General features: G+C 48.1%; 1 protein-coding gene and 1 pseudogene across 8 annotated transcripts in view; one reads left to right on the forward strand and one right to left on the reverse strand.

Annotated features, from left to right (window-relative positions):
* Positions 1-12819, forward strand: part of SLC36A1 (solute carrier family 36 member 1) — a 165763-nt gene extending 152944 nt beyond the window's left edge. Inside the window, exons 11-12 of one of the 7 annotated variants that reach the window (XR_014241163.1) lie at positions 7960-11033; positions 11717-12819. Coding sequence is in view for 5 of the 7 variants with exons in the window: in XM_082379123.1 (XP_082235249.1) it covers positions 7960-8084 (125 nt within the window). In the remaining 2 variants the exon portion in view is untranslated. Of the gene's footprint in view, positions 1-7959 lie in introns of all 7 variants that reach the window. The other 6 variants (XM_082379123.1, XM_082379108.1, XR_014241164.1 and 3 more) reach the window with 6 other exon arrangements.
* On the reverse strand, positions 989-8044 carry LOC309622868 (uncharacterized protein NKAPD1 pseudogene; annotated as a pseudogene). The gene has a single exon. The product of its transcript is annotated as an uncharacterized protein NKAPD1 pseudogene (transcript).
* Positions 12820-14158: the final 1339 nt, after the last annotated feature.

The raw sequence follows: 14158 nt of genomic DNA on the forward strand, positions 1-14158 counted from the left end.
TGAGTGTGGCCCACCTTGGCGGACCAGTCTGGAGAAAAGATTCAGCTCATAGGGCCAGTTGGCTGATGGACTGGTTACCATGAGACAGCATGTTCGATGAACATGAGACGCAAGCTGTCATTTCCAGGGCTGGGGTCCCTTCTGTCATACTTCCCGGGGAGAGTCACATATAGCAGGATGGGAGTGGGTACGGAGCGGAGACCCTGGAGTCTGGTTTGTGGACCTGTGGACAGGAAAGGCTCCAGAGGCCTGGCTGTCCAAGGGACAAGATGCCTTTAAGGAGGATGAAGTCATCAGGGGATGAGGCCACCTGGCTCCGTGAGGGCTGCAGCCTGCAGCCAAGAGGAAGAAGCAGAAGGTGGAAGGCAGGTGGGCTGAGGGGGCCGAGCTGGGGATGTCAGCTGTGTGGCTGACAGACGGGACCCAGCAGGAGTGGGAACCGCCAGCCCTGGTGTTGCCTGGGGTGCCCGGGAATGTAATCAAACACTCAGCAGACCTGCTGGCCGGGCATCTGGGCACCACCAGGCCCTCCAGCTCATCCTGACCCCCAGCTGGCAGTTCTGACAGGCTCCTGCCAGGAGAAGTGTCCGGCCTGGTTGGCGAGGCTATAGTAGGAATGAGCTCATCTGCCCAATCCAGCCCTCAGTCAGCCTGCCTCCGGCTGGTGCTGGGAGGTGGGGTGGCGCTGAGAGCTCCTAGAGCCCGGCTGGCTGGTTCAGTGGCTTTGGTTAGGTCACCCCAACAGGGAGCTGGGAGATGGGGGGCCACTCTGAGGACGTGAAATGGAACCCCTGATGTAATCCCCACCTTTACCTGCCCCCAGACGGGGGGCTCTGATGTGGCCCTGGCCCCCCCTGAGAACCAGTATCCCTCCCATGTCCCCTTCTCCACAACCACGAACCACTTTTCCCAGCATCATCTCCCATTTCTCCCTCTTGTATAGTAACAACAACAATAACAATTGTGGTGAATATATGAATAACTGATATTTGTTCTAATTTATTAAGTACTAGGCTAAGTAAGCATCATCTCATTTGATCCTCAAAGAGATCCTCCCAGTAAGGTACTACTAATATCATTCTCATTTTGCAGAGGAAGGAACTGAGATTCAGAGTTTAAAGTGACTTTTCCAAGGTCGTCATACCTTTAAATGGCAGAGCCAGGATTTGAACTAAGTTTATCTAGATCTAAAACCTGTGCTCTTAACCTCCGCCCTCTGTTATGCTCCAATCCAATCACAGGATTTGGATCCATGGCCATGCTGCCTATATCTAGATAGGCCCCGTTCTTGATTCAATGCTCTGCTGTCTCTGTCTTACAAATCCCAATAACTTAAAAAAAATTTTTTTTATTTTATGACTAAGCATTTTATTGGAAGTATGTTCTGTAAAGAGAACAAATTTAATAGTTTAGAACTGCAAAATATTACCACCTCGTGGAATGTGGTCATAGTTATAGTCTATTGCTAGTGTCGTACACTGTCATGCTACCATGAAGTATTTCTGTATTACACATAGGGAAAGTAAGGCCAGGGAGGTTGACTTACCTGCTCCGGACCTCATAACCAATGAATGGCAGAACCAAGACCAAAAGTCTGAGCTCTCAAGCTTTTTACTCCACCCATGAAGTGACAACCAAGAAAAAACAATGTCACTTGACCTGCCTTAATGAAAAAATTCACTTGTGTTCTGCCAGCCTTCTTCCAGTGGTATTTTGGTTTCTTAAGAATTAACATAGTAGGGATCACAGTATATCGCAAAGGGAAGTAACAAGGTCTCTGCTTGGTGCTTTAATCCAAAAGCAGACTAGGAAGAAATGGATATGTCCCCGAGAAGCCTGTTTCATTTTGCAACTGATTCAACCTAGTTTCAGGAAAAATCTAAAGTTCATTAACGGATTAAGAAATGAACAAGGAAGACAACACTTAAATAGCTGTTGCTGCCCTGAATCCTGTTCAGAGCCCTATTAGCACAACTAATGCCTAATTCTTCCTCATTTGGTTGAGGACTTAACCTAAGACAACTGAAGAAATAATTCTGAACACAAGTCCATTTAGGCAATAAACAATGGAACTAGAAAACTTTTACGATCCAATTACCATGTTTAGGGATATACTGAGTGTAGCCACAGACCCTGTCCAGCAGGGAAATTTGACAAGAACTCCTAGTCTCTTCCAATAACAGCTGTCTATGGATGTTATCATGAATAGAAAATGTTCTTATGCTCATTTCCTCATTAAGTAAACTGGACCACACCTGTGGGCCCAAAATACAGAAAGGTCCAAGCACCAAGGCTAAAGACAAAAAAAGTCAAGTTGTGGCACCTACTATGTAAATAGACAAGAGCAACACGATGTCCCCTTATCATACCATTGTATACAGCACTAGTTCCAATCCATCTCTTGACCCCAGCCCTTGCTTTCCCCAAATTCAACATTCCAATTGGTATACCCAGGTCATTATTGGATTCAGCTTTCTGGGTCCTTTAATTGGCTGCATATGCACTCTACACTAAATGTGATTAAGTACAAAAAATAATAATAATAATAATGTCTTCAAGAAACCTTCATAACAAAATAACAGATTCCCTATTAACAATTAGAGGATCAAGTTTAACAAGCCAAAATAGAAGACAAGAAGTCTGTCAGAATGTCTATAGATGGCACAGGACAGCTCTGACCTCAGGCCCCCTGTGCTGAGCAATAACGTCATTGGCAAATCCCCAAGGTGTAAGAGCTGTAAATATCCAGAGTCATGCAGGAAACGAGAAAGTTTCTTTCTCATTTAGTCATCCTCTGAATGCTCTGCAGACCTTCCATCTGTAGCCACTTTCCAATTTGTGTGTTTGTTTGTCCTCTCCTGTATTTCATTGTTAGCTATACGGATGTGGGCTTTTTTATCTCTCTTTTTCCTTTTGGTTTTCTTTGTGTCTCTTTCCTCACTTTCCTCAGAACTGCTGGATGCAGAATCATCTGACTGGGAAGTGTCATTTTCTGCCTCTAAGAATAAAGCAGACTTCTTGAGAGACTTTTTCCTGGATTTTTTCTTGCGCTTATGTGGTTGTTTCCTTTTCCTGGTACTAAAAGCCCCAGTTTCTTCTGAGAACTCGCTTGAGGAATCTGCTGTTATATCTGTGGCTTCCTTTTTGCTTTTCTTCTGTTTCTTGTGTGACATTTTTTTCTGCTTTTTTTTTGTGGGATTTCTTTGACTTCTTGTGTTTGTGAGATTCATGGGTAGATGATTTTTACCTGGGGAGATGTTTTTTTCCCATTGGTAATATCTTGCTGATCACTACTGTTTCAAATTCTTCAGGGTATAACTCTTTATATCCACTGTGACCCCATCTGTCTGGCATGTTAGCTTCATAATCATGTAACTTCTTGTTCCAGGATTTAGCCTTAAGAAGATCATCATCCAGTGCCCCAGAAATTTCATCCTTTGGCCTCCAGTAGTCTCTTCTGACTTTCTTCATCAAAACCATCACTACGCATCCGGCTTGAACTGCTGGGTAACATTTTCCTTTTGGTCCCCCGGTACGCATCTTCCATCTGTTTCTCCACTTCTCTTATTGTCCACATATCTGATTCCTCCTGAATCTCACTGTGAGCATCTATGTGCCGGATGACGTCCCTCAGGAGGACTGTCCCCAAGGGAACTCAGGACATTCTTCAAGCCCTCGATCCGTGCGCCGCAGCCCCGCCCCCAATATCTTTTGAATGAGGTTCACCCGTGGTCGTTTTGCACTGGGCCAAGCAGATGAGGTAGCAGATTCTGCAGATCAGCCAGCCTCAGCCCATCACCCTCCACTGGCTCATGCTGGCTGTCTACCGGGATTGCCACCCCGCCCGCACCTACCAGACCCATCACAAGGTTGCCCAATCCAGGAGCGTCTCTTGGCCTCCCTCTCCACACCTCCCCATGAACTGCTGGGGCTTCTGTGCTCTTTGTGGAGCACAGATTGCTGTGTTCTGGTCTGACAGTGAGGTCAGGGCAGGATACCAACCACTGTGTGGTCCTCCTCCCCTTTGCTGTACTTGTGAGGGGAGTGGGGCACAGGGGGCGGTTTGAACTTGAGATTAGACAGTTGGATTCAAACCCAGCTCTGCCATCTTGCAGCTGTGTGACATTGGACAAGTTACTTAACCTCTCTGGGAAGTAGTTTCCTCATCTGCCAAATGGAGGTGGCAATGGAGGGTGGCCGAATGGGGTTCTTATCTTGCAGGGCTTGTCAGGATTAAATAAGGTAATGAATCAGGAAAACTAAGCAGTGTGCCTGAGGCGAAAAATGGTAGTTTTCTGGATCAGTTTGGTGTCTAATTCATCTATGAATTTCCAATAGGTCTTCATATAGTGCTAATGAAATGTGGTAGGTGCAGAGGAGGGATAGATGTGAAATTGTTTTGCGAGTGCCAGAATGCCACAGGTGTAGAGAGTAGGACATGATTACGGATGCAGAAACTGAGGCCTGGAGAGATTTCCTGGCCTGCTCAGGGGCCCACCGCCCTCTCTTCCTCGCTTGCTCGGGTGCTCGGGTCCTGCTGGGTCACCTGCAGGCCAGCAAGGCAGGGCCCCTCAGGGGCAGGGGTCTGCTCTCTGCTGCCTGAATTCCAGAGGCAGCTCTGGCAGCCCCACCAGCCCCATCTCCCTCGGCAGCCACATTCCAGACATTCTGCCCAGGCGAGGAAGAGGCCAGCCCGAGGGAGGAAATCCGGAACCACTAGACAGGGGATGGCAAGGAGAGAGGTCTCCTGGGGACCAGGCTTGCTGGCGCTCTGGATTCCTCAGCACCGCAAGTGCTCCTCACAGGCCAGACCTCAGGCCGCCCAAGGCCCAAGGCTCCTTTGGGGGTGCTAGGGGAGCTGCTCATGAGGAAAAAGACTAGCAGCACAGCGGTTTTCTAACTTAAGACTCTGCAGGCCTCATGGAGGGACAGGTTGTTAAAAAATGCATGTTCCAGGTCCCACCGCCCCCATTATGGAGGGGCCCAGCATTCTGCATTTTTAAATGAGCCTCCAAGAGGGTGCAAAATCAGGTTTGGGAGCCTCTGATTCCGTCCACTGTATAGATGAGAGATGAAGAAGTTGCAGTCAACAGAGGGAAGAGAATGGCCCAAGGTTACCTAGCAACCAGGCTGTCCAAACGGGAGCCACTGCCCCTGATGGAAACAGGAGGGCCTCAGAGGCAAGATGCACAAGAACAGGGAAATCCAGAAAGGAAGAGGAGCTGAGAACAGGGTGGCTCAAGGAAAAGTTAGAAAGATGGATAATAATTCCCCCTCTTTCCCCACCGCCATCCGTGTACCCCTGTCCCTCACAGAGGCTGCTAACAATCCCAGCTCAGTGGTACACCGAGCCCCATCTGCTCACACTCTGCCTGTGGACAACCATGCCCCACCCCCACCCCATCTCCTCTCTCCTCATGCATTTCCTTCTCATGTCACCATGTGCAAGAGAGTAAGACATCCTGGGCTCAAGTCCCAAATCAGTCACTACCATGCTGTGTGGTCTTAGGCAAATTCCTGACCTTCTCTGACTCTTAGCTTACTCATTTGTACAATGATGGGACTAGACCAGCTTTGCTCAAAGTGCAGTTCATGGATCAGCTCCACAGAAGCACAGAAACTTTGCTAACATGCAGATTCTCAGACTTCCAACCAGATAAAATGAGTGAAAGTGTTGCATTTACACAAATAATACATGGTATATTTTCCTTCTAAAATAATAGAACGTTACATTTAAGGCTGAAGCCCTCTTTGCTGCCACCACCAATACCTTCTCCAAAGGCAAACAGTATAATCATTTAGGTGTGTAACGTTTCGAGATACTTACATTGACACATAAATATACCAGTAGGGGAACTTCCCTTGTGGCGCAGTGGTTAAGAATCTGCCTGCCAATGCAGGGGACACAGATTCGAGCCCTGGTCTGGGAAGATCCCACATGCCACAGAGTAGCTAAGCCCGTGCGCCACAACTACTGAGCCTGCGCTCTAGAGCCCGCGAGCCAAACTACTGAACCTGCGTGCCACTACTACTGAAGTCCACATGCCTAGAGCCCGTGCTCTGCAACAAGAGAAGCCACCGCAACGAGAAGCCCGCGCACCGCAACAAAGAGTAGCCCCTGCTCGCTGCAACTAGAGAAAGCCCACGTGCACAGCAACGAAGACCCAATGCAGCCAAAAATAATTAATTAATTAAAAAAAATATATATATATATATACATACCAGTAGGAAAGATATAGCATTTGGGTATTTTGCTTGTTTCAAGGGGGTGGGAATGGGGGTTGTTAAAGCAGTAAGTTGTGTGTCCTTCTGCAACTTTTTTAGTCAGTGATGTGTATTGGGGTCTTTTCGTAGAGTACACATAGCTCCACCTCACGCTTGGAGCTCATTCTGGGGCTCACTCAAGTTTGAGAACCTCTGAGCTAGATGAATTCTGACATCACATCTTATGAGTCTAATTTTAGCATAAGGTAGGGGCAGGGAGAGCAGGATATTTCCAGCCATGAGGGAAGGTCCAGCCCAATTAGAGTGTCCTTGGCACTTGGAGCTGGACTCCATTGCTCAGATATCCCGTATTAAGGGTGTGGTACCCTGGGATCCAGCTAGGGTCCCCTACTTCCCTTCCCTTAGCGCTCTCAGGGCCACTCCCTCCCTCCCTTGCCAGCCCCTGGTCATCCTGATGTCATCTGTGCTGGCAAGGCTGACTCAGGCTCTCCCTGCCACCCGGAAGGCAGCACCCCATGGCTCTTGATGGAGGCTAACTGGTTTGACTTGGTGAAGCAGCCCAGGGTTTCCCAATACCTCCTCGCTGGGGACCTTCTAGCACATGCCATCTGGCTCGGTGGGGGACCCAGGAGCTGTCTGGGTCTAGAGTAGTGATGTTTTCCTCACTCTCCTCAAGATTCTGCCACAGCTGTGGGGCCATGAAGAAGCCCTTATCCTTCTCAGGGCTTCCCTGTCCCCATCTGTCCATAAGGTTGTACTCATTAATCTCTATGCCTGGCAAGAGCATCTAGCAAGAAAAATTATGCAAGATTTGTTGAATGAATAATAGTTGAAAAGCCCCTTCCAACTCCCAAGGAGTGCAGATTCCAGCCAACCAGTGTGAACAAAATGCATAGCGTGTGCATAGCCCTAGACTGAGAACTGAGGGGGATGGAACGCTGAAAGAGACATCGTCCTTGCCCTCGAGTTGCAGACAGCCCAGCTGGGGGTCCAGTCATCGAGTCAATCAGTATTTCCCTGGAGTCTAGCATGGGGAGGAATGGAGCCAGGTCGGGGAAGTCATGGAAGGACAAGGGGTCGGCTCACAAGTGATCAGGGAAGAGTGTGGGTTAGGAGACGGGCAAATGGAGATTGTGGTCACACAGACTAAGGGTCCTGCAAAGAGGTCAGAGGAGAAAGCATTCAGAGGGAAAATGAGGTATGTGGAGAGTGAAAGCAGGAGATAGGGAGAGTGTGACACATGACAGGCTTGATAAATATTTGCAATAAACAGATTGTTATAGATACCAAATTGTGTTAAATGGATAAATATAAATATATGAGTATATTAAATAGATGACAGAAATAAGCAGATGAAAGTAAGTTAGTAGTGCATGGTTGGATGGACACGTGGATTGATGGAAACACGGATGGATGGGTGGATGGATGGATGGATGACGGACAAATGGATGAGCAAGCAGAGAGACAGACAGATAATCTTAGTCTAGGCTCACTGGATGTAGGGTCCAATGTCCAAGTTTGGATTTGGGCCCTTCTGCTTACTGACTCTTATTGGCCACGTGACCATGAGAGTTTTGTGTTGAAAACAGGGATTATCAGTCCAACCTGTCACCTTCCCCAGGAAATTATAAGAATTGCCTCAAATAGTAGATGAGAGGGAGAACTGCATAAAGCTGCATGTAAGTGTCAGAGGATTGTGGTTATAAGCAAATCTAAAGGATTTCTCGGTCCTAGATACACCAAGAGGACAATGCAGAACTGGCACATTGAGAGACTGGTGGAGGAATAGATGTAGGAGCTGGAATGTACATTACACAGCTGTAGGACCTACTCTATCAAGTACCTGTGGAGCAAACTAAGGGCCTGATGTTTGGGGACTGCTTGAGGTCAGTGTCTGGCTTTACTCACTTTGTCTCACCATCCAAAGCATGCCACTCCTCCCGAACAGAGCACCTTCTGCGGTGACGGTGACGCTCAACTCTGCTTCCCCATCAGCTCTGTGCTTTGTGACCACCTAGAGGGGCGTGATAGGGAGGGCGGGAGGGAGGGAGATGCAAGAGGGAAGAGATATGGGAACATATGTATATGTATAACTGATTCACTTTGTTATAAAGCAGAAACTAACACACCATTGTAAATCAATTATACTCCAATAAAGATGTTAAAAAAATAATATATAAATAAATAAAAATTAAAAAAAAAAAACTCTGCTTCCCTCTTCAGAATCACCTGGATTACTCAGCCTCAGGGTCAGTATCCAGAGCCCACCAATATCAGAATCACTTGGATGCCCACTGACAAGTACAGATTCTGGGGTCCCACTTCCATCCTCTACATCAGTGTCCTTTGATGTGCCCGGTGAGGATACTGGCTTGGTGCCTTGCACACAATGATTCTTCAATAAACATCTGTTCATTTTGCAGCTGTTGCTGTTTGCCCAGGTTCACTGGTTGATGTTGAGGATTGAGACTTGAACCCAGCTCTCCTGCTGCCTATTCCAGCCCCCCTGCCAGTGTCTCCTGCAAGGAAGTGGCCCAAATGACCTCTCCATGGCCCTAGGCTCTGAGATTGCGGACTCCTCGGCAGCTCTGAGACACAAGCCTCTCCAACTGCCCGAGGATTTTGAACTAAGCCCTCCGGCTTTCACCAGGCTGCTGCTGGGACCCTTGAAAACCCAGGGATAAGGGAGGCCTAATGGAGATAAGAGGTTCTTGCTTCTCCTGCCATCTGCCTGCTGCCCAGATGGGAGCCACGCTAATGTGCTGCTGAAGTCCCAGGCAAGGAGCCACGGGGACGTTGCAGGGGAGGTAGAGCTGCTAATTACCCACAGAAATCCCAAGTTGTTGAGAGCAGTTGTTCTCAGCCCTTGCTGCCTCCTGGAATCACCTGTGGAACTTTACAAAATATTATGTGGGCCCACCCCAGAGATTCTGAATGTCTGCAAGCCTGGGCATCGGACTGTTAAGTCTCAGTAGGTGATGCCAATGTGGAGCCAAGGCTGGGAAGCAATGGCTAGAGGTATCCCTTACCCAGGGACTTGCTGTGTTTTCCAGCTGGAGTGCTTAGCATTGAATCCCCATTTTCCAGATGCAGTAAGTGAGACTCAGAAACGTCAGGCAACGTGCCCCAGAGCGCATAGCGTGTTCCTTAAAAGCCACAGAGATCAACCTTGCCCAACTTACGCGGAAGGGGGATTTAATGCACAGTTATGAGCGACACAAAATGAGATTGTAGGGTTCACAGTTAGACCTCCCAAAAGACAGGAGGCAGGAGTGGATGGGCAACCCACTCAGGCCGTCGCCACCAGAAGGATGCCCGTCCTCTCCGTGAGCTGGTCTTCTCAAGATCCAGATTGCTGCCGGTGGGTTGGGCTGGCTGAGCTTGGGTCCCTTGCAGGGCTGGGATGAGGGCGAGGCTGATCCTGCACTTGTGTGACCCTGAGAGTGAGTGCCTCCTTAAATTTTGCACCCGGGGGGCCTTAGACACCTGACTCCCCTCACCCTAGTGCTGGTCCTACACCTTGGCCCAGGGAGGAGGGTACCTGGAGTGACAGCCCGCTAAGACTGCATCACATAGCCCCTGGATGCCTCCCCAAGGGATAACTGTGGCGCTGTTACCAAAAGGAGAGGAATGGACGCTGAGTGGGTGAAAATACAGGTGCCCATTCCCAGGTTTAAGAGCAGAGCAATTAAAAATATGACTCCGGAGTTGGATGAATCTAGATTTAAACCCAGGGTCTCTCCTTAATATCTACCTGACCTCGGACAAATCAGCCTACTTCTCTGACTGAGCCTTAGTGCAAAAGGATGCTAATAATGGTACCATCTGTTGACCTCTGTCTTCTGGCTCTTCATTCCATGCTCTTGCCCCTATATTTGTTCTCAAATTTTCCAGTGGGGGCACCTAACTGCAAAGGAGAGAGGGCTTGGGCCCCTGAGGGCATGGGGGCAGAGTCTGAAATCACTCACAGCAAGCACATCTTTCCTTTGAGACACACATCAGCCAGACTGCCAGGAAGTCCACTTTGGGCACATACCCCAGGAAAGTGAGTGCTTATGTCCACAAAGAGACACACACAGGGATGGTCATAGCACTGTCATTCATAGAATCCAAAAACTGGAGACAAGCCAAATGTCCATTAACAGTAAAATCAGTAAACTAAGCAATAATACATGAGCACAAAAACTAGCAGACCACTGCTACACGTAGTAACGTGGATGAATCTCAGACAACACATTGAGAGAAGCAAGCCAGACCCCAAGTAGCATATGCTATATGACTCCATGTGCATGAAGTTCAGGAACAGGCAAAACGAATTCACTGAACTGTACTTATTAAGATAAGTGAACTTTATTGTATGTAATGCCAATTTTTAAAAAATGTTTTAATTAAAAAAAAAGAAAAAACATGTAATTTTTGCAATCTATCCAAATATGTTTGCACTTTAACAATGATTTCCTCCAGAATGTTTCAGGAAAGTGGACTCTTCAGGAGTATAGGCCTTGTTTATCCAGTGGACTTCAGTCCCCTCTCCTTGAAGGCACACTCCCAAGTTAAGAAGCTTTCCCCCTCACTCCAGTTTGAATGATCTCCATAAACATCCAAAGCCGAGAGTCACAAACTAATGGTTCCTGAGCCACAATCACCCCTCCTCACATTCTATTTAACCCACTCCAGGTTTTTTTCATTTTTATCAATGAGTTTTTTTAAATCCAGGCTTCTCCTGAAATGTTGGTTGATCTGAAAAATGGGCATGTTGGCAGCAAAGGACTGGAGCTCAGATGCTGCAGATTTTCGATGGGACACAGGTACGTGAGTTCCCCCAGTCCCTCCCGGCTGGCCTCTCTCATGCCCTAGGTCTCCCTGGCCTCTGCTAGCAGCTGAGCGTGTGCCCTGCTAGCTCACCTTGGACTTGAACCGCCACTGCTCTCCTAGCCAGCTCCTTCCCTGGCTTCTAGGTCCCTCCTCCAGAAAGCACCACCAGATAGGCCACCTAACCCTGTCCTCTCCCTTCTAGGTCAAGGGCAAGTAAACTATGGCCCATGGGCCAGTGCAGCCCATTGTACTGCCTGCAAGCTAAGAGTGGGTGTTAGATTTGTAAATAATTGAAAAAAATCAAATCAAGCATAATATTCTGTGATACGTGAAAATTAAAAGAAATTCAAATCTCAGTGTCCATACCTAGTTTTATGGGAACACAGCCATGCTCACTCATTTAGGTACCGTCTATGGCTGCTCTCATGATACAATGGCAGAGTTGAGGAGTTACGTCAGAGACAGTATGGCCCACAGAGCCTAAAATATCAATAGTTACTGTCCAGCTCTTTGCAGAAAAAGTGTGCCAGCCTGTGCTCTAGGTCCCCCCAGTCCACGGGATTGTTGCTGTGTCACCTTTACAGGCTGTGCTGTCTGGATAATGAGATAATTTGCCCTGTCTGTACTCTTTAATGAGACAGTGTCATATGCCACCTTTGTACCACTCCTTCCACAGTCTTACCTCCGGTGGGGCAGATAGTTCTCTGCCTTAGGGATTGGGAGAGGAGGAACAGCCTGAACCCCCCGGCAATGGATTTGGGAAGACTCTGAGGAGGACATCCAAGCTAAGACACCAAAGGAGACAAAGACCTGGATACCTACTTCCTCTTTTAATTGCCCATGCTTACAGGAACCCTAGAACCCTAAGTCTCGAGGCCTGGCAGGAACTTCTGAGAGCCTTTCATCCATCCATCCATCCATCCATCCACTCACCCAACACTGTTAGCTCCCCTGTATGTTTAGTACTGTGCTAGGTTAGACTGGAAACTAAAACTTGGTCTCTGCCCCCAAGGAACATAGAGCTTAGTGGGTGAGACAGATGTCTGGAGACAAGATTATACTTCAATGTGAAAATCATTATAGAGAGATGTGAGCACACAGCTGAAAGAGTTGCTAACTCTAATTCTTTAATTTTGCAATTGAAGAAAAGGAGGTTAACCAGAGAGGCTATGAAACTTGCCCAAGTTCCCACTGCAAGTTAGTGATGGACGTGGAACTAGAATCCTTTCCCAACTCCCACTTCTTTGCACTTTGCTCTCCCATTCCTTCCTCCTGTCGTTCACTTAACACGTATTGTGGAGCCCCTACCAGATGCCAATCACTGCTCTAGGTGCTGGGCCTGCAGTAAGTGAGTGAGATAGACACGTTTCCTGCCTGCCGGAGCTTCCACTGCGGGAGAAGACAGAATTAACACATTAGCAAATCAATCAATTGGATGATGGGAGCTAACTGTGAGCGCTCAAGAAAATAAAGCAGAGGAAGGGCCAGAGTGGTTCGGCATCACGCCGGCGGGGTGGCCGGCAAAGGCCGCTCTGAACAGATGACCCCTGAGGGGACCCAGAGTGATGAGAAGCCAGCCACACAGGTCAGAGGGGAACATTCCAGGCGGAAGGAAAAGCAGCAGCCAGGCCTTGTTTTGTGCTTCCTCCAAGACTCAACTCCTTCCTCCACTCTGAACAGGAGAACCGTACGCTAGAAGGTAGCTTGAGACTATTTATTGCTTGGGGTTTTGCTCTGGTTTTTGCTTGTTTGGTGCGATTTGGTGCGCTAGCTGGGAGCGCCAGGAGAGGAGGTGTCGGGGGGGCGGGGGGGAGTTGCCGTGAATTGAAGGGGAAGGTGGTTGGGAGGAAATTCTGATGGAGATGTGGAAAGCGAGAGGGTTTCTCTCTGCGTACTCAACTGACAGTAAATGAGACCCTGCAAGATGCCCGACGGTTCCCAAAAAGTAACAAAACCTCCGCCTCAGCCCCGTCATTGCGGCACTTAATTCTTTAAAGGATTATCCCTGAGACTGGGGGAGGGGAGGGAGCCCAACCTGGGAATTCTGGCAGCCACACAACCTCCTCTGAGGCAGCAGGGAGACCTGGGGACCTCAACTGCCTCAGCAACAACTGGGTCGGGAGCCAGGAAGCCAGGGTTGTAGTCCTATCTCTGCCCCAAGTGACCGTGTGAACTTGCGTGGGTATCCTGCCCTCTCTGGGCCTCAGGTGTCTCATCTGTGCAATTAACGAGGATGTGGTAAGAAGCATAGTTTCAAATTATGCTTCAAGAAACCCTCGGGTCCCAAAGAGAGGTTTTTAAGGCTGCCTTGGGGGCAGGGGCAGCAGAAGATAGGACGGATAGAAGTGGGGCCCTCACTCTTTTCAACCAGAACCGCCTACTTTAATCTGTTTCACACTCTGGGTTTCCTCATGAGGAAGTATGTGTAGTAATAATGAAAATAAACACTGAACCCTCCCACGATGTTGGTTGATTACGTGTGCTAATGTGTGCAGAGTGCTTACTGCAGTTACCCTGCATGGTATTTGTATCATGAGCATATATATTTTATAGATGAGGAAACGGAGACTCTGAGCTGTTAAGTACCGTCTAGGATCTGAGCTAGGAGGCAAAGGCTTGTGGTCAGGCCCCTTTTAACCGGCCCCCGATTCAGAGTACAGGTGTTTTGTATTAAACTAATAAGTTCTTGAGTTGAGGACTGCTTCTTACTAACAGACCTTGAGTACCCTGAGGGTTGTTGAAAGAGATAACGCACCTGAGATGCTTCACATGGAATTTGGCTTATGGTAAAGGCTCGATAATCGTTAGCTACTATCGTGGTTATTAGTGTTTTAATTTCATGTGAAGACTGATTCCATTTCTAAAACATGTTTGGAAAGGACTGGAGTAAATGATCCCTAAAGATCTTCCCGCCCTGGCAGTCTCCTTCTCCAAGAGAGGGATGCAGCTGTGGGTGAGAGCACCCTGCTACCTGGGGGGTCGGGGGAGATGCTGGCTGGTAAAGAGGCGTTCGTTAGTTTTTACAAAATGAGAAGAAGAAGGATAAGCCAGTGAGATTTTCAGAAATTTTACTTTATTTCATTTAAAGGACTGTACTTGAATCAGAGATGAAAACCTA

Source organism: Balaenoptera borealis (assembly GCF_965194805.1).
Source record: "Balaenoptera borealis genome assembly, chromosome: 2".
Lineage (NCBI taxonomy): Eukaryota > Metazoa > Chordata > Mammalia > Artiodactyla > Balaenopteridae > Balaenoptera > Balaenoptera borealis.